General features: G+C 32.6%; 1 protein-coding gene across 2 annotated transcripts; it reads right to left on the bottom strand.

Annotated features, from left to right (window-relative positions):
- LOC117683032 (uncharacterized) lies at window positions 1-27400 on the bottom strand. 2 transcript variants are annotated; one of them, XM_034451805.2, is made up of 8 exons: window positions 26655-27400; window positions 14792-14860; window positions 12730-12801; window positions 10942-11031; window positions 4893-4961; window positions 2635-2749; window positions 2339-2432; window positions 1-1392 (listed from the first exon to the last, which is right to left on the bottom strand). In XM_034451805.2, the coding sequence occupies exons 2-8, from the start codon at window positions 14805-14807 to the stop codon at window positions 1123-1125; spliced, it is 726 nt and encodes a 241-aa protein (XP_034307696.1). In that variant the 5' UTR covers window positions 14808-14860; window positions 26655-27400; the 3' UTR covers window positions 1-1122. The 2 variants fall into 2 exon arrangements, with proteins under 2 accessions (XP_034307696.1, XP_034307697.1); XM_034451806.2 differs by lacking the exon at window positions 10942-11031 and having other exon boundaries at window positions 26655-27398.
- Between the last annotated feature and the right edge of the window lie 247 nt (window positions 27401-27647).

Consider the following 27647-nt stretch of genomic DNA (forward strand, 5'->3'; position numbering starts at 1 on the left):
CAAAAACTGTTTAATTATTTTCGCAAAAACAAACACGACTGAATACAATACGACATACAAAAAAATTACATTCAAGAGACAGTTATAAAATACATTTAAGCACATTAAAGGTGTCATGAATTCATAAACCATTTGGTCGAAATATAACTCTTGATCGCTCCTCAACTACCACTGGGTTATATATACCGGTCGAGAAATTTAATGTCGGTTGCTTTCCTATTGAGGCATTCAGATTGCATGACTTCTAAATGGTTGAACTACCTATTGTAAAATTACTTGTTTGTAAAAAAAGAAAAATAAAGAATTGTACAATAAATGAAACATTAAAGTGGGTTTATTCTTTGAAAACAATCTAAAAGTATCCGCCTTATCTTGCACATCCGCCTCTGCATGCACACCGCACACGTGTGGCTTTCATACGGATGGCATAACGTCTGCACCTTATTGTGGACCCGGTCGCACTACATCCAACATTCCAACTATATCCAATAGATATATTATTAATAGTAAATCCAAGAATATAACAACGTAACATAGGTTTCTACAAAAACACTCTTCGTAAGTCCATGCTGTCACTGCAAGATATGCTATAACGTGTGGTCTGCATCTGCGATGTTATATCTGTTCAATAAGACGCACGAAAACGTTCTACAACGATTGAGGAATTATGAAATATGGGTGCCGAGTTCTGTCTGTTTTGTTTCATGCGGCGCTTATGAGCTGAAAGAAAATTGTTCAGCCCTTAGTACACCTGATTAAGCTTCTTTTTTTTACTGCTTTTCTTATACATACGTGTTATCATTAAGCCTCGCTGCGCTCGGTATAAATCGACAATCAATATGCAAATTTATTAATTCATCATATCTCTAAGTTGTTCGTCAGCTGACGAAGGTTGTGATGTTTAAAAAAGTATAATAACTAAAAATGTTCTATACAATTATGTTAAAGAGTTGATGAGTAATTATCTTAATGAATTTCAAAACATGTGATTTTATTTGCACTTGATGACTTGATGAATATATTAGAAAGCTGAGATAATCAAGAAAGAATTTGCCTTCAGTATTTTCCTTTTGCAAAATAACCATATTTTCGTAAAGTTTTTATTTCAAAACAATTATATTGTCACTGCGGTTCAATGATAAAGTAATTGTCGTTCTGCATTTTACTAGGCACATCATCGGTAGCAGTTGTCTGGACTTCTCTGTTGTTGTTACCAACTCTTGGCAAGACTCTATATCCGTCCTCTCTGACACAGGCAGATCGCACCGGTCTTGCGTGATCATAGGATTCATTCATATCCTCCTTGTCCAATTCATGCAAATGGCTGTACGTTTCTTCTCTTGGGAATACATGTGCACTCTCTGGACGTCGCATTGGTTGAATTCTGATGACCTAGATATGATTATCATAAGGATAATACTGTTTTAGCACAAAAAATGCATTTTGAGTTCATGTGTAAAAGTGTAACTATCTTGAGCGTTAATAATTTCAAAATCTTCACAGCTTCTTCTCAGATAATACCAGAAAGATCTTGACTGAATTGGGTTCACCATTTGTTTCTATGGGAAGGAACACCTAAATAGTAAATTTTTCGATCCCAAAGGCCATGGTTTTAAAATCATATATAACAGTCCTTTTAATCAAATTGACAGTAAGCAACTACATTTAAACAATGATATTCCAAACGTCGCGGATTTTTTTGAAAAAATAGCTTGTTACAAACTTGATAAGCGTTTGTTTTGTCGAAAACATAACGTGTTTATGATAGAAAAATGCAATTAAAGAGACGTCATATTGCCGTCAAACTTTTGTGGTCGTTGTCTTCAGAAAATAAAATGGCAATCACGTGAGGCTAATGCATACACATTATCATTATGACCTGGGTTGAGTTAATGGGTTTTTTTTTGGTAGAAATTTCTTCTACATATCCTTTTCTTTCACGGCTCTTATGTAGATGCACTGAAAATTTCTGTCTTAACCTTGATGCAAAATCTGAGTAATCAAAAGTTTAAAAACAATAGATTTGACTAACTTTATTGCTCAACATGCATATTAATCCCTTTTCGTATTGCCTTTTTTAATTAAATGTTTATATTTTGTAATTACTTGTAATGCTTATAATCTTTTAATAGCAACACACTAGCCCCTAATATCGAAGATATTTAATCTGAAATAGTTTCTTGCTTTTTTACTAGCTAGTGCTCTAGCTGTGCTTACTGTTACAACTTCCAACGCACCTGTATGTACCATCAAAAACTCATATCACAACACTGTGTTAAAATATATGAATTTAGTGTGTAAAAAGCTTTTAGACAAAACTAATTGAAATATATCTTACTGCTTGGTCGTTGATTTCATTGTAGACAGTTTCATCAACTGGTGGTAAACTCTCTTGAAGGTTTTCATCACTTCGAGGTTTGCAATCCGAATTGCTAAATCCAAAGACGAGTTTCCGTATTAGTTTTAAAAAAATAAAAATTTCTGCATTGTTCTTTTTGTCGACTAAATTAACGCACATTGGTTTGTTCTTCAAAACGTTATGTTTATTAGCAATTAAGTATCTTCAAATCTAATCAAACTTTAATCCCGGAGAAAATTATCATTTTTAAATGTTATGTTTTTAAGTTATATTACCTGATTTTGGGGAAAAGAAATACGCGACGGAAGCAGAGAAACACAATCATCGTTATAACTGATCCAAACACTGCTCCCCCAAGTACTGCTCCAACGATAATTACAAAAAAAGTAACTGCAAGAGATTTACATAATCCATGTCAACCCGTATCCAGTGAAATGGAGTACCCTATATGCAACATTTTGCCAAAAAATGACTAAGTTCAAAAGCTAGTATTTTTTTCATAAATAATTAGAAATCAAAATCCTAGCATTATGCACATCTCTAATATATGTACAATTGATCTGCAAAAGAACAACTTCCTATTTTGCCAAAAAATGACTAAGTTTAAAAGCTGGTATTTTTTCGATAAATTATCAGAAATCAAAATTCTAGCAATATGCACACCTCTTATATATGTACAATTGATCTGCAAAAGATAAACTTCCTATCTTGAAAACTGTAGGAGGAGTTATCCGTACAATGAGGGTACCTTTTATGCAATATTTTGCCAAAAAATGACTAAGTTCAAATGCTGGTATTTTTTTCGATAAATTATTAGAAATCAAAATCCTAGCAATATGCACACTTCTAATATATGTTTAATTGATCTGCAAAAGAACAACTTCCTATCTTGAGAACTGTAGGAGGAGTTATCCGTACAATGAGGGTACCCTATATGCATTATTTTGCCAAAAAATGACTAAGTTCAAAAGCTGGTATTTTTTCGATAAATTATTAGAAATCAAAATCCTAGCAATATGCACATATCTAATATATGTACAATTGATCTGCAAAAGAATAACTTCCTATCTTGAGAACTGTAGGAGAAGTTATCCGTACAATGAGGGTACCCTATATGCAATATTTTGCCAAAAAATGACTAAGTTCAAAAGCTGGTATTTTTTCGATATATTACCAGAAATCAAAATCCTAGCAATATGCACATTTCTAATTATGTACAATTGATCTGCAAAAGAACAACTTCCTGTCTTGAGAACTGTAGAAGGAGTTATCCGTACAATGAGGGTACCTTTTATGCAATATTTTGCCAAAAAATGACTAAGTTCAAAAGCTGGTATTTTTTGATAAATTATCAGAAATCAAAATCCTAGCAATATGCACACCTCTAATATATGTACAATTGATCTGCAAAAGAACAACTTCCTATCTAGAGAACTGTAGGAGGAGTTATCCGTACAATAAGGGTACCCTTTATGCAATATTTTGCCAAAAAATGATTAAGTTCAAAAGCTGGTATTTTTTCGATAAATTATCAGAAATCAAAATCCTAGCAATATGCACACCTCTGATATATGTTTAATTGATCTGCAAAAGAACAACTTCCTATCTTGAGAACTGTAGGAGGAGTTATCCGTACAATGAAGGTACCCTTTTGGCAGCCCCCCGCCCGCCCCCCATTTTCACCATTTTAATAACCGGATTTTTCCGTTGGAAAACCCGGTTAAAAAGCATTTGTTTTACTGGTCATAACTAATAATAATTAGCTGCATATCAGAAGCACGTGTAAAATCAGAGTACGAAAGGATTTTAATTAAGGGGTCATTTTATTATAAAACTAATGATAGTTCCCTTTCCAGATTTTCATTCTTCACGTTCACGTATTAAGCACCTGAAAATGCATGTATTTCTAAATTCTAAACAATTAATAAATCAGATGCTAACGTTACAAAATGTGATTCAATGTAGTACATTACAAGATCAATTTCATTACAAGCAGTTCCCTTCACTGATTAAGAGCCTAAGGGATGCTGATTTTGCCTCTCTCATTTTTTGAATTCGAACTATGATGATGCCTTAAATAAAGACATTTATTTTGAATGTACTAGTTTCCTCTTTGTTTGATAGGAATTTCTGATATAAATTCCCTACATTTTCCGTGTACTTATTTAGGGGAAGCATAATATAAAGGCAGATTGTAAGCCTTACTATCGTTTATTGATTGAAAGTTATGTCTTATTTATGCTCTCTTTATTAATTTTTTATGATGATAAGCACTACATAAATATAAGGAATTGTGCTTTTCTTTATCGGCTTTGATTAACCGTAATTGGTTTCGTTCTTTTAATAAATTTAATTTCGTTTTATAGTTCAAATAGTAGTATATACTCCTCTCATTAGTGATTCTTTTTGGCATTGCAAATATTCACCCCAGGAAACATAACCATTATCCAGAACGATAATTACTTGAGCAGCCTTTACATAACAATAAGTTACTAAATCATAATAAATGTAATTGTCATATTTTTTGACAAACCTCTTTTCTTTTCTTTTTTCGATTCATCTGTTCCACTATTGGATTTGCTTCTGTCCGATGTGATTGTGGCTTTGCAAAATGAAAAAGTTAAAATTGAAGATTTCAGTCCACTGAAAATTGATTGAGTCTTTTTTATAAGTCCTCAACTAAATGATAAGCATTTAAATCCATTCATCCATACAACTATCCATCCCTTCATCCGTAAGCTAACATTTATCTATCACATAGATATTTAAAATATCTGAAAGTCTTAAAAGACCCTCATGAAACGACAAGTGGTGTTAGATTTGTACGGAAGCTTGTTGGTGCCAGATGACAAAATAATTATTAGGCGACCGCTTGATAAAACTTGTAAAAATTGATTTGTTTTACGCATGCTCTTGATGGGAACAGTGCTTTTTCTACATTAAGAGACTATCACTATCGATGCCAATCACAACTTTATTTGCTTAAAAAGGCATTACCTTAGGTTAAACAGCCTTAGGATCTATACAACTAACTGTTATTTCATATTATTTGCATATCGTGATTATTTGATACAAGCAAAAATGAATTATTTCTTAATTATGATGGCTGATCTGAACAATATTCGAGATATCTAGCAATGAATAAGAACAAAAGAGAATAGGATTAAATAACATATTTGATATTTGTACAAAGTTGTCGTTTGTCTGTTTGACTTCAAGCGTAGTAGCTTATCAGGCCTTGTTTCTTACAATTAACAAAGTCAAACATATATTTTAAATAGCAGCCACCAAAAGAATATGTATGACCACTTGTCTACATAAACAACTGGAGGTTGCAAATAAAATATTTCTATCACTTGGCACCAACGGGTTTCCGCACTATTTTTTAAGTTGCATTCTGCAAATTATGTTACGTGTTTATATCATATTTAAATAGAGCAAAGTTTTTCTACGTTAAAATACTCCTGAAAACAGAGATTCTAAGGGTATATATAGGAATTGCTTGGTCCGCCTCTTGTCTCTCTAGGCAATTATGTTCGGCCTTTGTCTTTGTAATGAAGGAACATTAGATAATATTACTTTACGAAAACATTGTTTATGATCTGAAGACGTGTAATGATTGTTATTTTTGTTGTCATTTTGACAAGTTCAAGGTCACTTAAAAAGAAAACTGATGTTCCTACTTCACGCAAAGGCTGCCTATGACCCTAGTGTATGTATAAGAAAATCAAAGTACTGAAAGTACTGATAGACGGAGGCATCATTTCGGAGGAAATTAAACTAATGACAATATATGATTTTTTTTATTTAAGAAAAACAGCGCGCTTACCGCTTATCATGTTAGAATATTCGCGAAGCGGTTTAGTATTATGGTAATTTAAGGTCGCGAGGATATTTTCCAGATTGACATCAGAGTTAGGTAGATAATATTAAAATAATTAGTGTTGTGATCTTATTTTAACCTTATAAGCTTGTTATATTACTACATAAAGGTTTTTATTCTCTACAAGAATTAAAGGAAGTAGGAAATTATTTTGCATCACAAAACAACATGGGAAACTGTACATGTTATTAAAGGCATACAACTCGAACTTGAAAAATACAATGCAAACTATTTACATGTATGTACACGTTCCTTTCCTTGTGTACATTTAGTTTAAGTCGATATAATAATTATTTTCCGTGTATAGTGATTTGCAAACCCAAGGTAGAAAACGGCATGTTTCCACACCTGTTCAAGACAAAAGAAGACCTCTAAATTGCAAACAACTTTGTCTAACAGTACAACCCTTTCCCCCTCTTTCTATCTTACAGAAGGGGTTTCTCGATTGGGAAACAGTTTTTGGACCTAAGCACAAATCATAACCGCTGACAAGACTTAGTTCTTGAAAATAATCGATACATTCGATGTAATATACGCTGAAGCATTTTTTTTAAAGGAAACTTATTTATAAATACCTTGAACATGGTCAGATTTGAAACAGTACGAACAATTTAGAAGTTTTTTGCAGTCGTATGTATTCCTACGCCAGAGTTCAATATAGTCTCGTTCAACCATCGGCTGTCTCCGTACATCTCCGACAAGCAGAGAGTCAGTATATCGTTAAAGGTCGCATCATCAAGCTATCACGTGACCTGGTATCTCTTACTTGTCGAAGATTTACGGAGACAGTCGAGCATCTGGTTGAACGAGACTAGAGTTCATTATTGGTTGGATCCATACAGTTTTTGAAATATTCCGAGTACCGATACATAGTTTGATGAAATCAATTCTAATTTTAAATATTGTACAACGTCATTCATAAGAGGAAGAGAGAAAGAGCGTTTGTTTTAGGCGTAATTTTATGTACATTCATTTGAAATATTACTGAAGTATACTAATATTATGTATTCATAAAATTAGTATCCACAAAAGAATACAGTACATTGTGATTCAATCCAGCATGCAGTCTCAGTCCGAGTCCACGTGTTACCCCTGTTAATCAAATTAACGCGCGAGGTGCACCACTGTTCCTTCCAAGATAAGGGGGAAAAGTTTCGTTCTAACAGTTTTTATATCAAGTAAGGAGAAAAGAAGTATGCCTAACAATAAAGTATTCTACACTGTTTGTGATGTTTTGATTTCAAGTAAAGAGAAAGGAAGCATGCCTAACAATGTAGTATTCTAATCTGTATGTGATGTTTTGATTTCAAGTAAAGAGAAAGGAAGCATGCCTAACAATGAAGTGCATGTATTCTTTACCGTTTGTGATATGTTTGATTCAAAGATTGATATACTGTGTTTGTGAAGTTTAATGTTTGATTCGTATACTTCTTTTTTCTCAACAGAAATCTCTCTCTCTCTCTCTCTCTCTCTCTCTCTCTCTCTCACTCTCTCTCTCTCTCGTTGATACTACGGACACAATAAACACATGAACTTAATTTTGCTATTTATTTTGAATTTGCAGAGAAATCAAGTTCAGTTATATGGTACCAGTTTTAATGATATATATTATGGCTATTGTTTGCTTCTTATAAAAGATTTTGTGTTATTTCTATCTATTTTTTTCAAGCGCGACACTAGCTCTTATCAGCTTGTAAAAACACACTGACTTCCCAAATCACTTGCAAGAGGGGGTGTTGCAGCTGTAAAGAAAGATACGCGGGAGATTAAATGATAATACACGAACGATATACGACAGAGACAAAGAAGCACACCATGTTTATTCATTGAATCTCATAATTATTCATTATTTCGTCCACCGCTAGATGGTGCTTAAGGAATCCTCATTATTTGACGTCACGGGCAAGACAATCACAATATACGGAGGCTGTTATACAGCCTCCGTCTAAAAATGCGTCATTTGCATCAATGGCATTGGTCTTAATTTGTGACGTTGCATGTTTTTACATCACATATACATTATGACCTTAGTACGTGTCATGATTTTGACCCAAAGTCTTATAATTAAGTTTAAGGTAACTATGAAAATACATAATTCTTGTCAAGGCTATATCTTGTAAAGGAAAAAGTATAAAAAAAAAAAAAAAAAAGAGAAGATAAATCTCGACACAAAATCGCCTGATTTGAAAATATCTAGACACCCTAAAACGTACTGCTACACCAAAAAGGTTTGCAACATTCGTGCAAGAAACCGTTTAGCATTTTTAGTAAACCGTTCAGCGTTTCTTATGAATTGTAAAGCGTTTCGTCTAAAACGGTTAGCGTTCCGGGCAAAGTGTGTAAATCGTTTTGAGCAAAGCGTGCAGCGTTTTGGGCAAAGCGTGTAAATCGTTTCGAGCAAGCGTGCGAGAATCGTGTGAAACGTTAACTATATTCATTTTGAAACTCTCTGACATTTGATTGTTTAAAAATAGCGCCCAAGTTCAATATTTCTCAAAATTGTTTGTATTTGTCAAAACATTTCTCTCTGTATACTCTTGAAAATAAACGTAAAAAAATGATATACTTATATTTAAACAAAATTGTATTCTTTTTCAACAAACATAAAAGGTATTAAACAAAGGCTCAAATTTCTAGGATATGTCAGTGCCGGTACAATTTTAAAATTCTTCATAAAAAAAATATAAGAAACAAACATAAATCAACTCTTTGTGATACCACCCCTGCGAATATGTTCGGAATGTTTTTTTCGCATCGTTGCTTAGTATGTAATAAATCCAAAAGTGCTCGAATGAAAGTTCACGAGACTTCAACGAGATATGTTCAGTTCCTGTGAAATTTCGAGCGGAATTTTACGTGTTCGGATAAAATTCTCAAAATACGTAAGTACTGATCGTTTTTCATATCATATCCTACTTGGATTTATGTTAAAACATGAAAATCTTTTAAGATGTATGTCTTATTTCACCATCTAGCGGTTATGTATATTAAACGATAATATTCAGAACAGAGTTATCGTTCGTGTTCAACCACGTGTATAATGGTTGATAGTATAAACATTGGGTTGCTTAATAAAATTAAAGCCATCTTTCATGCTTGTGGTGTGTAATACCATGTTTTTCGAAAAAAATAATGGATGTGCCTGTTTTGCATTAAAAAAACTGAGTATATCGAGCCATTCTCAAGGAATATTCTGCATAAAATAGTATAGTCTGTTTCAATATTGAGGCTATTACTAGGTCAGGCGCGGATCGGATCGAAAATTTATCCTCAGGGGGGATCTCTACAAGCATGTCAATTGTTGCAACAGCAGACAAAAACTATTTTTGTATTGTCGCATTTATTTTTAGAACACATTTATTCCCTAATTAATGAAGATAAAGTCTATAATCAATACACCTTTAGATTTTATTTTTGACTACAAGTACCTAGATTCCATAAAATAGACTATAAACACGAGGCACGATTTTTACTGCGAAACTGAAAGGATAAAAAATCTAATCTCTGACAATTTCTGTGAAACTGAAAGGATAAAAAAAAATCACGTGGTCTAAAATTTAAAGTACAATAACATTCGTTGGGGTAATACGGTCATGCCTTGATAAACATCAACTTTCACTTAAATCATTATCTGACTAAGACATTCGTACAGCTAGTACAAATACATAATCTTTGACATCGGGTAACACCTGCAACTCACTGAACCTCTCAATCAAACTCTGTGTTTTATTTTCATTGCATGACCACGCATCTCCGTTTTGTCAACAGCCAATAGTTTAATGAGTTTAAGATTATTGTAATCAGTATTTCATGAAATACACAATTTAGATGATAGAAAATCTAACAATCCATATGAATTATGTGTAATTTTTAAAGATAGATTTTAACTATGTATTAGTAATCGAAACAAATTTAAAAATTGTATGGATCCAAGCGCTATTTATATCGAACTCTAGTCCCGTTCAACCGGACGCTCGGCATTCTCCGTTAATCTCCAACAAGCAAGAGAGCATCTCTGCTTGTCGGAGATTTACGAAGACAGCCCAGCGTTTGGTTGAACGAGACTATATTTAACTCTGCCGTAGGAATACACAACACTACGAAAATATCTAAATTGTTCGTATATAATTTTATATAATTGTTTATATATATATATATATATATATATATATATATATATATATATATATATATATATATATATATATATATATATATATATATATATATATTCTGACTATTTTTAAAGGGTTTATAGATAATTTTTCTTGAAAAACAATGCTTCAGCATACATTCCATCGAATTTTTCTATTACTGTCAAGAACTAAGTCTTGTCAGTGGTGATGATTTGTGCTTAGGTTCAAACACTGTTTCACTTTCGGTTTGCCAGAGTAACTGCATAGGAGAGTTGATTAAAATCAACTCCCAGAAACTGTTCGTTAATTTTTGTATTTATTTAATGAGTACATCGTTCTGCGTATCTTATCATTATGATTACATAAATATGATGGTCATGCCAAATAAAAGGCAGAACCTACCATCTTATTAAAATGTGAAGTTATTAAAAGATTTTACACGAATATGTATGTTTATAAATAACAACAAAAATATGAACAATATTAATGTACTAAATAAATTAGTACAAATTTCACAAAAATGGATAGGTCATTCATTTATATTCTAGTAAACAATAATTTACCTTCACATATACTTGAAAGCAAAAGTTTATCTTGTTCAGTGTTTCCATTGCTATTGTTGGCAAGGGTTGTAATTGCAACACAGCAATTAGCTAGCAAAAAAAATGATATTATTGTCAAAGGTTGTATTTGCTTGTTTTGTTATATGGATGAAATATCGTTGCTGGTTAATCATTAAAAAATTATCTTTTCTACACAAAACTTTTACATAAAATTATATATGATTACATAACACCAAATTTCTTTAAAGAGTTGTATTCCGCTTAATAATTTCCATTGCCGCCATTAGTTGACTATTATATAAAAAAGAAACCCCCAAAAAACTATATATTATTGTCTTATATTCTTATTTAAAACGCACCAGGGAATACTTCGACAAAAAGCGACAGCATAAGCGATTTAAAATTGAAATTTTCAGAAGATAATTTGAATCATTAGGATGATTCTGTAAGTGAAAAGCTTTACAATATGTTTTTGCAGATAAACCACAGATCAAAATTCTTTTCTTTAATGTTGATTTGAATAAATTAAAAACATATTTTTTTTTCAAATGGTGTGCATAGATATTAAAGATTTTTCAATCTAAGACAACTTAAAGTCAAAAAACTAAGTTCGCATAAAAAGTTTTGTAAATATGTACATATGTGTATGTGCAAATGGTTTCTTTATAAGTTTTTGTTATTAAAGTAACAAACTTCTGTCCGTCTGTTATACACGTAAATGCAGTATCAACGCTCTATAGCAATGCAACTGAGAACACATTAAAAATTAATAAATTTACACGATGACATGCGGTTAGTACGTGATTATATCTACGATAACGGTCCTAAATAATTTTATGACGTAATTAGCCAAATGCTTAAACCAAACGAAGTACATATTGAAGTAAAAATAATATCGTATACTTATATCTGTTGTGACTAGAGACCCCAAAGTTATATGTTACCATTATTATGTATAGATGTGTATATGCTGTTTTATACACTCGTTCATGATAATGTAACATTAGCAGTGTAATAATTAAATGCAATAGGATTTAAAAAAAAAAGAATTGCACTTTTTGATTTAGAATAAATGAAAATGGATATTTGATTTTTAGCCGGGCTCTGCTGAAAGCAGAGTCCTGGCTATAGGCAGGCAAATCGCAAATGTTACTATAAATAGCACAAAAAACCAAAAAACCAAACAGCGTCAAGGTAAAGCTTCCGCTATACCAAATAGTTACAAAAAGAGCCACGTTTTGTAAAAAATGTTGGCATTTTGTTTCTTTTTTTAATTTCTAATGAATTGTCAATCTTTTTTAGTTTTCTTATTAATAACGTGTTTTTAAAACATTACTATGCATTTTGGACACATACAATGCGCATGAATTTCCATGAACTACTTTGCTGCGCGATGAAGAAACGGGGATTGAATATACATGTATAATGCTTGTTGCAAAATTCAAGGCTGCAACTGTTGAACTTTTTAACTTCTACTAGACAGACATATTTTTTGTTTATAGCCGCTTACAAAATTTAGTCGCTCTCTGATGCTTTGCCGACATTAAAAGCATGAGAGAGAGAGAGAGAGAGAGAGAGAGAGATAGAGATATTTTCAGTCTTTACTACACAATATGCATAAAAAGACACACCAAAAGAGCCCGGCTTTCAGTACTTCAGTACTTTGATTATTTAAGAGATTAAGTATGGACTCCTAAATTTATTTTTTCTTCATTATCATCGCGGTTAGGAAAATGAAGTAGAATTTCATAGCTGACAACTTTTTTTCATTTTTGTAATACTACTTACGATAATTGAGAACCGGTGTACATCCATGACTTTCGTTGATTAGGAAATGAAGGAGCAAACAAAAAGCCTTGACTGAAAAAAAATCATATAATAACTGACACTTTTAAACGAATTTGTTCACCTATCATATTTAAACCAACTAATGATAAAAACCAGAATTAATTTAAGTTCACTTTTTTAGCCAAACTTAGCTCGTCGTTAGAAACCACTGGACAGCTGGCATTATATAGACACAATAAAAATAATAGACCTACTATTTGATATACATGTATTCTCAGGTTACATTGAAATATTGTGAATTTTTTAATCCAAATAAAATTTAGGATAATGAACCACAAAGGTCGGAGGTAATGTCCATGTTATAGATCATAGCTATAGGTCTGTCGCTTTTAGTATTGCAATTAATGTGTTTGTGGTATAGGGTTTGTTTGCTTTCTTTCTTGAGCCAACTGGAATACCTCATATATTTCATAGGCTACAACTATAAAGTATACGAGATGACATTACTAAGAAGCGTACACCTATTTAACTGTATAAAAAATACTGAACAATCTTGTTAAAAAAAGTTTTGTTCTAATGATTCTCTACGCCCCTTGAATTATATATTTTGTGACAAAACGTCCAACACGAAGATTTAATTCCATTGGGAATAAACTGACTCATATATATTTTTTTCTAACTCATAAGTAGCGTGGGAATTAAGCATCAACCTGCAGATAAGACGAGAACTTTTGTTTAATATTTTGAAAACTAAGTTTACCCCCAAAATTATTTCTATTTTTCAGCGATTTTCAAATTGTACACGTTTGAATAGCATGTCATTTAAAACATACGATGATACTTTATTATAGCAAAGTTCTAAAAACCAGTCGATTTTCTTCATTATACATGTTATTCGTTATAATCGAATGTTAAATTCTGTTAATATCAATTCTTTTAATCAATAATGAAAATTGGTATTCCTTACATTTAAAATTGTGTACTTTTAGTTCGTTGTAAAGGTGGTATTTGTATTTGTTTCCTCTACATCCGTGTTCATGCTATACCATGTTGAAATTTATTTAAGACACTTTACTATAAAAGGTGGGGGACCCTTTATGTGGAAGATAGACAGATTAGTTAGTCTTATTTATAAGTAATACAGTGTACAAAACTGCGTTGTCTATATTTTTATGATTAAATAATATTATTAAAAAAATATATTAAAAATATTATTAAAATTAAAAAATACTTTTTACAATATGTTTTCCTACATAAAAAAATTATGTATTCAAAAACTGAGTGTGTAGGGGTTTGGAGTGACGGACAGAGGGTCGCCAGATGGTCTGGAAGCCAGTACGCAGTGTTTGAACTCTGTGGCAAAAGTTGCTAAGGCCACAGTCCAAAATCTAAATTGTTGTTTACCTGGCATGAACTCGTGTGACTTTTCATAGTCTTACTCACTTGATCGATGGAACCACTTAATTGGAAAACGTTGCCAAATAATATGTTAAAGAGCTATTCAATGTACTGACAGGCATTTCAATCTATTGTACTAAGGCCCACCCGTTATTTCCACCTTTTTTTCAAAAACAACAAATGGCTACAAACCAATACGATTCAAAATTGTTGGAGATTTCATATAATTCATCAAATGAAAGGGGGTCCGATAAAGTAATAGTACATCATCATTTTAATTATTATGTACAAGTATTTAATATTTAGCGAGACATTTCTAATGATCAACCGATATTTCAGCGCCAGTCGTAGAATTATGAGCAAGATAAAGAGCTCACAATTCTGCTAGGTTTGAGTTATGTTTTTGTTTACATGAGTTTATTTAATTCAACTTAAGATTTTTTAACTTGGTATTTCCTTTTCATTTAAAATGTAAACGAACAAAAACATGGCCTCAGCTCTGTGTACTAACATACAACTGGGAGCAAAACTCTGTATCTTGCTTATAACTCGAAGCTTGACACTCAAATATGGTCGAAATAGAAAATTTGTAAACAATAAAAACAGAGGGAAAATGAAATAAAACAAAGATCACAATTAATTTTTAAATCATATATATACCTACCTACATGTATTTCCATCAGCGGAAGCAATGTCTGTTTAGACTGAATATCCTCGATAAAAAGCTAAGCATCTAAAGAAAACACATTGCAGTAATCAACCATTGCGCAGAGATCATACCGAATGAATTGTCCTTTAGTATGTTGTTAAAACATCAGATGCTGCTCATTTTGCGCAGATAAACATTATACAATCAAAATATGAAAAGTTTACAGACGGACGACACACAGAAAAGCTCACTTGAGTGAGCTCAAGACGACAACAACATTAAATGTTTGATGATCATATCTTTTTTCAAAACGCATCACTATGATGTAAGGGGTTTTTGACAAAAAATGACAGCATAACCGATTTAAAACTGATATTTCCCGTAGATAATCTGAATTATTATGATTATTCTGAACGTAATTTGTCTTAAACTTTCAAAGAAACAACAAATTATAGTTCTTTCCTTTGTTGATGATTCGAATAAAATGAAAAGAAAATGTTAACAAAGCTTTTATTTACATTATGCGTAAATATTTAAGATTATTCAATTCAAGACAACTTAGAGTAAAAATGTTTACTTACCATGAAAAGTTTTATAACACGTGTATGTGCAAATAGTTCTCTATATAAAAATTTGTGAGTTAAATTAACAACACTTATGTTCGTATGCTTTTCAAGTATATGTAGTATGAACGCTATACAGAATGCAAGTGAAAACACAATAAAACTAGGAAATTTACCGGATGAAATGTGGTTAGATCATAAATCATGATCAGACACATGCGACATACCAAACGAAATACAGATTGAAGTATAAATGATATTATTTTTCTTGTATCTATCTATAAGTAATCTGTGATGTTTATTTGTGTGTAGATGTTTGTTTAAGCTCTTGTATTGTACACTTAAGTATGATAATGTAACATAAGCATTGTATATATTGAAAGGAAAACAAACAAAAAACCGCACTATTTGTTTCAAAATGAATTAAAATAGATATTTTTTTATTCTACTAATTTGATAGACCCTTAAAGGGACATGGTAACAATTTTGGTCAAATTCTATTTTTATGTCTTTATCATTTACAATGCTTTAGAAATGCATTTCTATTGATCAAATAAAATTTGAGAGTCGTTCGTAGAGTTATAAGCATGAATCAAGGCTCACAAATCTTTGTCAAGTAAACAAGGCTCGTGCCATGTTTTTGTTTACATAGGTTCAATTTACCAGTAAAAAATCTTTTTCAAGCGTATTTGTCTATCTTTTTATCCGATTTAGTCATAGATAAACAATTCCTAACGTTTAACACATTCGTTTAAGGTTTTAACCTGAAATTTTACTTCAACGCTCGAAATGCAAACAAACGCTTTGTTTACCTAGCGAAGAATTTCAAGCTCTGTAACTCGCTTAGAACTCAACAAATGACACTCACATTCCGGATGCCTTTTAAAAATGCCTTTTTTAAGCGCTGTAAACATTAAAATCGGAAAATTAATTTTTGACCAAAATCGTGACCATGCTCCTTTAACAATTGTTTATACATGTATACAGGATATAAACCTACATCAAACTCTGAACACCTTGTGAGACCCAATAATCGTCCAGAGCCAAAGTTTAAATAATTTTTAAGAATCAGCAATATATAAAAATGTTTGCATATAAGTAAAAGCATATATACTGACATTTCAGTTTTTGTGAACATTTAAAATATTTTCCTTTGTACAACCGAATCCCCAATGTGGCCCCATCCTACTCCTAGATATTGTGATTTGAACAAATTTGAATCTACACTATCTGAAGTTGCTTTCACTAAGATACAACTTTTCTAGACAAATGTGTTTTTAGAAAAAGATTCAATGATATTTATCTATTTATTACCATGTAAAAATTTGCCCCCACCCCTCCCTTGTGACCCCATCCTACCCCCCGGGATTCATGATTTGAATAAACTTGAATTTTTACTACCTGACGAAACCTCGAAACAAGTTTCAGATTTCCTGCCACAATGGTTCTTGAGAAGAAGATTTACTCTATGTATTCCTATGTAAAAAGTTGCCCCCCCCCCCTCCAGGTATCATGATTTTCACAACTTTGCAGCTCAAGTCACAGGGGCTCGTCACGAAGTTTTTTCAACCTTTTATATCTACCACCTCTATACAATAAAATACACAAGGGAGGAATCAAAACTCGAAAAAATCGCTACCTCCCGATTTCGGTTGCCTCGTATTAATTCTTCTCGGACGTTAAACCTTGCGCTCTAGGTAGCATTAGATCGGGAAAGGACCATAGTTTTTAGGAATACCAGCAAAGTATAAACATCGGCAAAAATGTAAGAAATTTTCACGCATTTTCTTCCAGTTTACTCTCCGGTGACACTTTCTTCGATCATATGTCGCGCTCTCATTGGTCAATTCAATGTTGCTCAAGATAACTCGTACGCGGACTTGTATTTTAGAGGGATTTTGAAACGATATTCAAACTTGCTTTAATGCAAGAAATATATAGTCACGTCCTACTGAATGTCCGAGGTATGGTTAAAAGATTTCTACATTAATATGAAAATTAATACATATACTCACCACGTAATAAGAACTTCTTCACTCATCGTTTGAATATCCCTCTAAAATACGAGTCAGCGTACGATTTATCTCGATCAATAAAATTAACCAATGAGAGCACATGAATAAATTTGGTGCGCAACATCTGATCGAAGAAAGTGTCACCGGAGAGTAAACTGGAAGAAAATGCGTGAAAACTTCTAAAATTGTTGCCGATGTTTACACTTTGCTGGTATTCCTAGAAGCTATTGTCCTTTCCCGATCTATTGCTACCTAGAGCGCAAGGTTTAACGTCCAAGAAGAATTAATACGAGGCGTTGGGGGGTAGCGATTTTTTCGAGTTTTGATTCCTCCCTTGTGTATTTTATTGTATAGAGGTGGTAGATATAAAAGGTTGAAAAAACTTCGTGACGAGCCCCTGTGCTCAGGTGAGCAAATAAAAACCCAAAGGTAACAACTTTGTTTAATTTTCGTAATATTACTTACGAGACCGGTTGCCAAACCTATTATTTTCGTTGATCAAGAAACGAACAAGATAAATAACTAGTTGACTGAAAAATAATCACGTTATTCCTGCTTTCATTTTTAAACGAATATTTACACAAAACAAATTTTAACTAATGATAAAAAACCAAATAGATTGTAAGTTTACTATCTAAGCCGAATTTAGCATAGACACCGTGTACCTACTTTTTGATATTATAGATTTTGACCCATGCGCGTACGGGTTGACGTTGCATATGGTATCGGACATTTACGAAATACACACATCGACACACCGCATTGTTGACATTTACATAACCAAGGTTTAAGACTTCAAAAATGCTATTAATTTCACTACACTCTGCTCAGTTAGAATAATCTGTGTTCCGGAACAGGCCTTCACCACAGTTAAGATGCCTCCATATACATGTACCCGTAATGTAGCCTAAAAAATGAAGATTCGCTCCGAAGCGTTTTTTTTTAGAAAATTAATTAGGCTGCATTGAAAATAACAGTCAAATTTTCATTTAAAATTTTTATTCATTTTAATGAAAAATTACACTTTTTCACCAACGTTTTTTAAAGGCTTTAAATTTTTATACACCATGTTGACATTCGGAAATCTCGGGATATTTCATATTAAATGCACTGAGTTAGAGTTATCTCCCGTATGTTTTTAATGAACAGAATATAAGACAAATTTTCAGTGAAAATTTACACGTACTTGTAATATCGTTTCTGAGTTTATCAGCAAATGTAATATTGTGGAAACATAGACTAAAAGGCCTCCCGTGATTTAGCGGGAATCTAATGCGCATATGCAAGATTGTAAAATAAAAAAAAATTCAGATAATTTCCAGATCTTTAAAAGGAATTTTATTGATTATTAATTTGCAAAGCTTGATTGAGAAAAAATAACAACAAATTTGTAATCTTCAAGTACCAATGATGTTTAAAAATTATAAAACAAAAGACAGTACTCTTCCGATTTCTCGGTATTAAAGCCAAAAAATTCGAGTCTATTATTTTTAAGGGAAAGGTCAGGCAAAAGTAAAGAAGAGTTGAAATATTAATATTTACCATAAAAATAATGTCAACCACTAAATTCTTCTTAACATGATCAAAATTCAGCAACAATCACTGATTGAATATCAAAGTTTGACAAAGTCATGTGAGCTGCCATTTTGATGCTCTCCACTGTTTAGAGTTAAATATGTTGTGGCTTATCATCGGGTTTTTTTCGCAGCATCCTAATTACTTCCAAATGTTCGGGGATGTCAGCATACCCCATTCACAGTTCTTAACAGTTCACATGTGTGGTCAGTGTCTAGGGAAGTTACACATCCTTGTTGTTTCTTAAACATCATAAACTGAATAATAGTAATGGAAAGAAGATCTGGATTAAGAACTAGAAGATCAAATTGGTCATGGTCAGTTATACAACCTATCTCTCCCATATTTTCTATTGTATAACCGCAGTGTTTACAACACATGCATTCCTCGGCAGTGGGCACGACCTCAAACCGTCTACAGGAACACCATTCCTCTTATTTTGGAATAGTTGGACTTAATGATTTATTATCGGCAGGGAGATTTTCAACTTCTTCAGTATATTCAGGTTTAAATGCATAAGGTACGTACTATCCCAAATATATATTCTTGCGCCATTCTTGCAGCGTTATGTTATACAATAAGTGGGTCAATTTATCGAAGTGGTTTGCTGACGTCACAGAGTTGCTATCATGGCAGCCTCCATGCGCTTACATGAGATTTAACACTGACCAGATAATTAAACCAAGTTTAATGGCTTAAGATGAGATCATGAGATAAAGTATATGGTGGATGTTTTAAACAAACTTTTGTTTATCTATTTCACTAGAGATGTGTTATACCTGACCTTTCCCTTTAATATAGTAGTATAGATTGTCGGGCATAAAAATATTGTTTATTTTCCAATCCTTAATAGATAAAGATGAAGAACTTCAACGGTTGGAGGAAGAAAACAGTGTTCATGGTATGAAAACATGCCGCTTTGTTATTGCAATGTGTTTGTATCAGCGCGATTGGTTGAATTTCTAGAGCCAATTGCAATGTCCTCAATTGTTCTTAAGAACTTAATATATAATGATTCGAAAAAATCACATATTTCCAATGCACGTATAAGGGAAATATGCCCTAAATGTAAATATTTACATTAGGCTACATCTATAAAGTATACCTCATGACATTATTTAGAATCATATTCGTATTTAATTGTATGAAAATATTGTATAATCATGCTAGGAAAACGTTTTGTTCTAAAGATCCTCTAAACTGCATGAATTGTAAAATTTTATGACAAAAAGACTTATTTCAAAATAAATGACATACGAAGGTTGTTAGAAAATTTCGTAGACAAGTTTGATTGTTAGCGGACTAATCACATGATACCAGCGAAACTTTTCATATTTAGTTTTGACCTATATTCCAATAAATATGTTAAGATTTGTTTATTTTTTATGCACCATAAAAAATATACAGATTCATTTTTTTGATAAGATATGCTTCACAGAGCATGTCAGTTTTTATCTTTGTAATATTTTGTACGCATTATTCCATATTAAGAAAATGTACAGTGTAAGTGTATAAAAATGAGCGATATTCCAATAGAGATCACAACAAGTAATGAAGGTCATAATGTGAAAGTTTCAATTAAATTGAAGAATGTATGACCGTTTTATCGCAGAATATAGACGACCAACGCTAGAAAAATGAGTCAAAAACGTTGACGTAAATGGACACCTTGGAGCACTGGGTCGTCATTAAATTTTGTGTACACGCAAGAAATCTCCGATGGAGACCAAAAGGTTCTTGTATGCTGCTATTTATATAGAACAAGGATTTGCAATTTGAATCACAATTGGAATTGGAGGGTTGAAATTGGAAATATTGATATCTTGAGCACTCGCAGTACCCCACCCCACCCCAATACAGCACAGATCTTTCACCTATGGATGTTGCTTGATTTCCTTATCTAAAGTCGAAACTGCGTGGAACGAGATTTTCGGACATATATGATCTACGATTTGACACAAAAGACATTATACAAAAAATTGACAAATAATGGTGTGAATGTTCATTTTATAAATAGGTTAATGGCATGAATAAGTGTGTGAACTAAAGGATGTTTACTTAAAAGAGTGACAGGTTTAAATTGCCCTCATCAGTTTGACGTAGTACCTTTTGAAAACAACTTCTAAATTATATGATTTTTTGCGTACTTATTTTCAATTGGTAGTTACTTAATAGAACATACGTCATCCTACAAAAAACACAGTAATTTTGCCGAAAATCACGTTGGTCGCGAACTTTTCTAATAACCCTAGTATATATGTTTGTATACTTTTGTAGTTCGTAGCGCAGGGATAAGGCATCAACTTGCAGATTCAGGCTTCGAAAAGGACGGGAACTTTTGTTTAATATTTTGAAAATCATATCTTCACCCTAAATTGCTTTCTTTCAGTCATTCTCAAATTGCACACACAACAGCATACCTTTTAAGGTAACTCCGTACTCGTAAAATTCTCTAATGAAAGTTGAAAAACAGAACTGATTTCAACTTAATAGACTTTAATTTCATCAATCATTAGAAAAAATATACATGTCATCACACTTTTTGAGATATCAGATGGACATGAACTAGAGCATATTCTAGCATCAGAAAAACCGTACTTTTCTGTTAAAAGTAAAAATTTTGTAGGCAGAAACTTGTTTTTCTTTTTTAACTCTATTGTCAATTTTAAAGAATTCAAAGTTTTACAATAAAGTATGACATCACAGAACACTGGATCTACTTTAAACATACAATGAGACTCAATTACAGCGAAGTCCTAGACACCAGTTGATTTTCTTCATTTTACATGTACTTCGTTAAAATCGAATGATTAATTCGTAAAAACAAGTATAGCGAATTTATTCAAGTTTTCTATTTAATAAATCATACAATGTACAAATTTCAAACTTCTAAACTGCGTTGCCAGATTTTTGTTTTTAAAAGTACCATTTAGTCATATTGTGTTTGCCACGTAAGAAACTTTTGTATTATGTGTTATGTATTCAGAAATATATATTTATCTGTTCATTACTCATTATACCCCCGCTCCGAAGGAGAGGGGGTATACTGTTTTACCCTTGTGTGTCTGTCTGTCCGTCCGTCTGTCTGTCTGTCCGTCCGTAACAAAAATTTCTGTCGCATTTATCTCAGCAACTATTTATCGCAGATGCTTGAAATTTTTACACAGTGTTTGTTAAGTCATGCCATAACTTCCTGTTATATGACGACTTTGCTTATTTTTTAACTAAAATTTTCAAACAAATTTTCGTCAAAGATTTCTCAGCAACTATCTATCGCAGATGCTTGAAAATTTTAAACAATATTTGTATAGGCATGCCATATCGTGGGATATATTTTTGTACCAATCAGACGTCAATTTCCTGTTAAATGACGACTTTGTTTATTTTTAGCAAAAATTTTCAAACAAATTTTTGTCAAAGAATTCTCAGCAACTGTTTATCGCAGATGCTTGAAATTTTTACACAGTACTTGTATAAGCATGCTATATCGTGGGATGTATTTTTGTACCAATTGGACGTCAACTTCCTGTGTAATGAGTACTTTGTTTATTTTTAGCCAAAATTTTCAAACAAATTTCCGTCAAAGATTTCTCAGCAACTATATATCGCAGATGCTTGAAATTTTAAAACACTATTTGTTTTGGCATGCCATATTTTGGGATATATTTTTGTATCAATCGGACGTCAACTTCCTGTTAAATGAGTGTTTTGTTTATTTTAGCCAAAATTTTCAACCTCAAAGATTTCTCAGCAGCTATTTATCGCAGATGCTTGAAATTTTAATGTCGACTTTGCTTATTTTGCATATTCACATCAGAGCGGGGGTATCACTAGTGAGCATTGGCTCACAGATATCTTGTTTTGTTTATATATTTGTTTTTGCGTTGTTTAAACTTTGATTTTAAGGTAAATCCATCCTGAAAAAAATAAACATTTATCATATCAATATAGATATTCATGTTCAATGTATGCATGATTGGTTTAACTAGTAATAAATATGTTAATTTTTTTAACTAAAAAAGACAGGGTTATGACGTTGAATCACCTTCTACCATCATCGCTGACAAGACTTAGTACTTAAATATAATTGATAAATTCGATGTACTGTATTCAGAGGCATGATTTTCCAAGGAAACGTATTTATAAATACTTTAAAATAATTGAATTTTAAATGGTTCGAGTAATTTAGATATGTTTTGTAGTCTATTGAATTTCTATGCCAGACTTTAATTAGACTGGTTCGCTGTCATTGATAACCAAAGCGCCATTACTACAGTTGTAGCGATTGGAATCATAGGGGAGACTATTCAAACTAAGGATAAAACCAATGCAATTACTGTTACATAATGCATCGAAGAGTTTGATGGCGGCAATGCTATCTTTAGATATTAAACAACATGATTCAAAGTTTTCCGCTCAGAATTCTTGCCGATTTTAAAATAAATAATTAATACAAGAGGCCAATTGGCCTTAACGGTCACCTGAGTAGCATATAACCCATACACAAACTTGTCGTGGAGTCTCATATATGCATTGAATTAATTAGGTTTCATTCTGGAGTAGAAAAATTATAAATTTGTAATGACAACCACCTCCCTGCCTGAAATCTTTCAAAAAGAACTATGAAACCTATATTACTAAAACCGATTTGGTTTGACTTTTCCGATCGCGTCGCGTTCAACTTTTTCAGCTACGTCATACATAAACAATACCCGCACCTTAACCACAGTTTTTTTATTGGTGGATTCAGCTTACCGCTGATTGGCTGCTGGTTAACTAAGACTAAATTATGCACGGACAGAACAACAACACATCAGAGAATGAAAAATTCACATGGGTACTCGTGACTGTCGAAATTGGGCTATTTTTCGAAAGTGTACACTTGTGATAAAACAATTCATACGGTACATAACATATATAGCTGTAGCTATGTGTATAAATTTTGGGTTTGAAAATATAAAGCTACAGTGCATACAATACTTACATGTACAAAAAAACTTTACGGCAATTTGCCGCGTATAAAAATAACACTATTTTTTAAAAATATTTACATCATACCATACCACATTTTGTGCAAATAATCCATTTAAATAATTCTTCATTTAGTTTACTACTGTTAATAATTGTAGCTTTACCCGCCCCAAACTTTCTCCTATTAAACAACCTTTAACCGTACTCGGAAAGCGGATCAAGAACTGTATTTTTTATGTATGTAAACAAACCAGTGTTCATATATGGAGCGGGTGATCGGGGGTTCAGAGACAGGTAAAATAAAGAAATCTGCAGTAAATGGTTTGTGGATATTTTAGTATATATATTTACACCGAAAGTGATAGGGCAACAGAAGAGAAACGAATCGGACACTTGCCTAATGAAGACGCACATGTACAAACCTCCTTCCGTCTCGTTCTTTCACACCATCGTTCAATACTTTTATTGACTGTCGATTGCCGATCGAAAGGTGTAGAAATCGAGGAATTCATACCTATCACTTTGACTGGCAAGTTAGTAGATAATACATGTGCATTATACATTTACGGTATTTACATGAAATGAACGCTTAGCACATGCAACTTTTAAATATTATATTTTTTATAACGCCGTACTCTGGACCGTAGCTTGAGGCTATGGTTTAACGCCCGTTTACACACAGAGAGAGAGAGAGAGAGAGAGAGAGAGAGAGAGAGAGGTTTAGCACAGAATTTAAACATACGGGATAGTCGATTTTGAATGAATAATATTGGGGGGGGGAATAAACTGTTCTGAGAAATCCTTCAGCTCTGGCATTGCATAAGCATATACTGATAACTCGGCCTAAAAATAGGAGTTAACCAATCATATAGTTTTCACACCGGCGGCGTGTATAATTTATGCATGACGTAGCTGACAGAAATGATCGTGACGCTATAGGAAAAGTCAAACCAAATCGGTTTTGATAATAATTTTGGCGAAAAACTTAAAGATCTGGTCTACAAAATCATGATTTCAGTTTTTCTTTCAGGTGTGTGGGAGTAAAGAATATAACTTTTTAACATTATATGCATTAACACCTTTACATCCATTTTGGACCTGCCCTAGAGTCAAAATCCATACTCGCGGGTACATGAAAAGTAAAATTTCAGTAGAGAACTTCCTGGTAAACATAATTATAAATCAGCTTTTTTTATACAGATGCGTGAGAATAGAGAAGAAATTTTTTAAACATTATATGCATTAACACTATATTGCCCCCCCCCCCCCTTTCAGGTTCTGAGCCCCTGACCCAGGGGCGATGAATTTCACAATTCAAAGTAGAAGAGTTAGCAGACATAATAACCATGTATTCAGTTTTTTGCGCACATGTGTGGGAGTAGAGAAGACGATTTTTTAAAATTTAAAACATTTAATTATATACCCATATTAGCCCCAACCCTTGAGTCTGAACCCCTAACAAGGGGGTCATAAATTAAAAAAATTTGGTAGAGGGCCTCATGGACATCATAATAATGCGTTAAGTTTTTAACAAATATATATGGGAGTAGAGAAGAAGATTTTCTAAGATTTAATACATTTTAACTATATGACCATATTGGCCTCACCCACAAGCCTTAACCCCTGACCCAGGCGTCATGAATTTCACAATTTTGGTAGAGAGCCTCGTGGATATTATAATCATGCATTTAGTTTTTAACAATTATATATGGGAGTAGAGATGAAGATTTTCTAAGATTTAATACATTTTAACTATATGGCCATATTGGCCTCACCCTAGTGCCTGAACCCCTGGCCCAGGGGTCATGAATTTCCCAATTTTGGTAGAGGGTTCTATGGATATCATAATAGTGCATTTAGTTTTTAAAACATAAATATGGTCCTAGAGAAGAAGATTTTCTAAGATATAATACATGTTTACTATATGGCCATATTGGCCCCACCCTAGAGCCAGAAGTAGATAAGAAAATTTTTGAAAATTTGGCTTTTTTTGGCATATTTGGCCAGACATTTGCTCCAAGAGGGTGGTAGAGCCATGAATTTCACAATTTAGATTTCATTAACCATATATGCCTTACATCAAAAATGGTAACAATCAGCCTTGTAGTTTGTAAGAAGTTAAAAAATGTAAAATTGTTAACGCACGACCTAAACATCAAGTGTCAGTTCATTTTTTTTTTAATTCGACATCGCAATGATATCATTTTTGATACCCTAGTATTTAAAAATTCACTGATAAATAGAACACTTCACCAACGTCATGTTCCTTGGTCGCCACCTTTGTGGAAAATCTTTACAGTGACCTTCGTAGTTTAAAGGTTTGTTACTTTGTCATTTGACGTTTAAAATCCGTTTCCGTTGTGTATTTTGATTGTCTAAGAGTAGGGCAACCCACACATAGAAGGAATAAATTAAATTAAGGAAATTTTTTTTTATCACATGACCCCCGGAGTTTGAATGCCTAAAGAAGGGGAAAGTTTTGTTTTCCATTTTGACCTTTGGCTTGACCTCGCAAAGGGAAACAACTTTTGGAAAGCTTGGACTGGTCTATTACAAAGTACTAAAATCTATTTGTAAAAAAAAACTCTCTTAATTGTGCTGGTCTGCATTAAACGATGTTTATGAAACCTTTCAAATTTATGTGAGCTCTAATCGAAAAATCATTTTAGATAAGTGATTTAATGGTATAAACGACATTTCTCTAACACATCTTTTGATTCAATCTCCCCAAAAAAAATTTAATAGAAAACTTACAAGCTTTAGGTGCCATGCCACAAGTTGTTGTTGTTTACTAGGCTGTATGAAGGAAACATTTGTATTTGTTGAATGCATTGCACTGTTATATCATAGTGAAAACCATTTCCTTCCTGCTTTTCGAATTCTGTTTTTTTTACAAGAAGCGACACCTTTATCATGAGCTCAGTAGCTGAAACAAATTATATTTTGTATAACACACACCCTTTTTAAGACTAAATCAGTAAATAAAGGATTCGTTATGTTTTCTATACACGAGGAAACATGATCATTTCTACTTTCACACGCGTTGGGAAAAACTAATGCATGGCTATAATATCTAGTAAGCCCCCTACTCCTAGGTCAGGGGTTCAGTGCCTAGATTAGGCCCAAAATGGGATTATGGCTTTAAAGTAAAATTGTATTTAAACTTAGAAAATCCTATTTTCTACTCCTATATAATTATATTTGAGAAAAAAAATGCATGGTTATGATGTCCATGAAGCCATATTCCTAAATTGTGAAATACATGACCCTAGGTTGGGGCCAATATAGCCATATAGTGAAAATTATCAAATTTAAGAAAACATTTTCTCTATCCACATACAAATATTAAAAAACAAAAACAGTGGTAATGATGTCTGCAAAGTCCGCTGTCTAAAGTGCAACATTCATGGTCACTGGGACAAGGGTTCACTAGTCCTTAGGTCGATGCCAATATGGTCATATCAATATTACGATTATATCTTAAGAAATTGTTTATTTCTTATTTCACATACATTTGAAAAAAGTTAATGCATTGTTATGATTTCCATAAAGCCCTTTACCTGAATTGTGAAATTTATTGCCCCTCCGACAGGTATTTGCCATGTAGTAAAAATGTGTTGATTAAATAATTTAATATTTTCTCTATACTACATGTATCACAAAGTGGGAGATAAAGTCATGTATTTTTATTATGTTCATAAAATTCTGATGTTAAAACGTAAAATTCACTGCACAAGCAATGGAACA

Source organism: Magallana gigas, chromosome 4 (genome assembly GCF_963853765.1).
Source record: "Magallana gigas chromosome 4, xbMagGiga1.1, whole genome shotgun sequence".
Taxonomy (NCBI): Eukaryota; Metazoa; Mollusca; class Bivalvia; order Ostreida; family Ostreidae; genus Magallana; species Magallana gigas.

Excerpts from the sequence above, each read along its gene's own strand:
- LOC117683032 (XM_034451805.2), bottom strand. Across the intron at positions 4,962-10,941 it reads GCTTTCAAGTATATGTGAAG|CCACAATCACATCGGACAGA; the intron begins GTAAATTATTGT and ends CATTTTGCAAAG. Across the intron at positions 2,750-4,892 it reads GAAAAAAGAAAAGAAAAGAG|TTACTTTTTTTGTAATTATC; the intron begins GTTTGTCAAAAA and ends AATCTCTTGCAG.